Raw genomic sequence first — 1,697 nt, 5'->3', positions numbered from 1 at the left:
TTAATTATTGTTAATCATTTCCAAAAGGATATGATAAAGGGTAATCCTCACTTAATTATTGATATATGCAAATTGCCTGTATTTAGTATACATATGATAATTGGCGATAAAATATAATACAGAATGCTAATTAGTCCCCCATCGGTACTACTGGAGGGGACTATAGGTTTGCACTCTGTCCGTCCAAGTTTGTCCAGAGCAAAACTTTCTTGCTATTTCACCTACGTTCACCAAATTTTCCATGCTTACCTATATTGGGAAGACGATTCGACAAAGTATCGCATACTAAAATCGGGTCTTGTGCCCCAATATTTACGGAGTTATGGCCCTTTGTTTATTTTTCATACTGAAGGTGGGGGACTTTGGATTGCTCACAATACTTTGCCTTGTATTATATGATATTGATTTTGAGGGTTTTTTCTGCAGAAGTTATTGTACAGGAGATGTGCACCTCCTTAGAAAAGATGCCCCTCCTGTCATTTCTGAGGAAGGTTGGCCTGATGAGGAAGTGTCTAGGTATACCGGACATGGCGAACATCTCCCTCAGGTATCAGCAAGGGTACCGGTTTGTGAACACCACCGTGGTGGGAGGTAAGGCAAAGGTGAAGGTAATTATAAGGTCGAGAGGATGCTCTGGAGGTGTGTCGGGAGGTAGCACCTGTAGATCCTGCACATCACTAGCAGATGGACTTAAGTCAGTTAAGTTAGCACCAGTGGCAGTGCACCCCAATACACCCCTGTCAACATTACGCCCAAGTGTCCTTATTAATGAGCTAAAAACAACAAGAGAGGAAAAAAAAAACATCCAACAAAAGATCAAATCCATGGATGCTCTGGTCTCAAAGGAGGTATCGCAGGGATTGCTGGCTTCTATTGAGGAAAATTCGAAGACAGGTAACAGTCACTATTTCCGTATTTATCTTGCAATAAGCTCAGGGGGAAGCACATAATAAGTCTGACTCAAAGTAGGGGGTGGACTTAATTATTGCAAGACAATGAAATATTATTTGTAGGCATTTTTACTGAACTGCAATAGCCATGACCATTGTGTTGGCTTATTACCAGGCATTGGCTTATTGCCGGATAAATACGGTACCTTAACAATATCATATGGTTGATGTGGTATTAAACATATCTGGTAAGTATTGCTCAGTTTAGTCGTGTTTTAATCGTAGCTTTGATATCTAGAATAAAATGCTGATAAAAATTGTAGCCCCAAAGAATGAGTTTATGGAGCTCTTTTGGATGGAACAAAGGAAAGCCATGACCATGGATGCAAGAGGGATGCGGTGGCATCCTATGATGATCCGCTTTGCGATATACCTCCACTATCAGAGTTCCAGGGGCTATGACGCACTGAAGGAGGCTGGAGTCCTGCGCCTTCCCAACAAGTCAACACTCCGGGACTACACCAACGTCATTCAGCCCCAACCAGGATTTCGGCCCCAAGTGTTTCAGGTATAGAGGATCTTACATGAGTGTCAATGTAATAAGGAATTTATGAAACAACTTTAATAATTTGATATATCACGAGCCTTTATGACATGGGTGTATTACTTGGCAGAACAGGTCAGTTATGTGATGAATTAACTTATTCTTTCTGATACTAACTATACACCTGTATACTATGATTTTATTAAAGTAAAAAGTAACGGTGTAATTGTGATCTCTGGTGCACAGTTGATATTGTGTGCACT

General features: G+C 40.7%; 1 protein-coding gene across 1 annotated transcript; it reads left to right on the top strand.

The window, feature by feature from the left end:
- The first annotated feature begins 38 nt into the window (after window positions 1–38).
- LOC110453800 lies at window positions 39–1,691 on the top strand. Its single transcript, XM_021502960.1, has 2 exons — window positions 39–894; window positions 1,214–1,691. The coding sequence occupies exons 1-2, from the start codon at window positions 396–398 to the stop codon at window positions 1,462–1,464; spliced, it is 750 nt and encodes a 249-aa protein (XP_021358635.1). The 5' UTR covers window positions 39–395; the 3' UTR covers window positions 1,465–1,691.
- The last annotated feature ends 6 nt before the right edge of the window (window positions 1,692–1,697 follow it).

This window comes from Mizuhopecten yessoensis, unplaced genomic scaffold (genome assembly GCF_002113885.1).
Source record: "Mizuhopecten yessoensis strain PY_sf001 unplaced genomic scaffold, ASM211388v2 scaffold7511, whole genome shotgun sequence".
NCBI lineage: Eukaryota > Metazoa > Mollusca > Bivalvia > Pectinida > Pectinidae > Mizuhopecten > Mizuhopecten yessoensis.
Note: the sequence above shows the minus strand (reverse complement) of the source record. Positions and strands in the feature narration are given on the sequence as shown.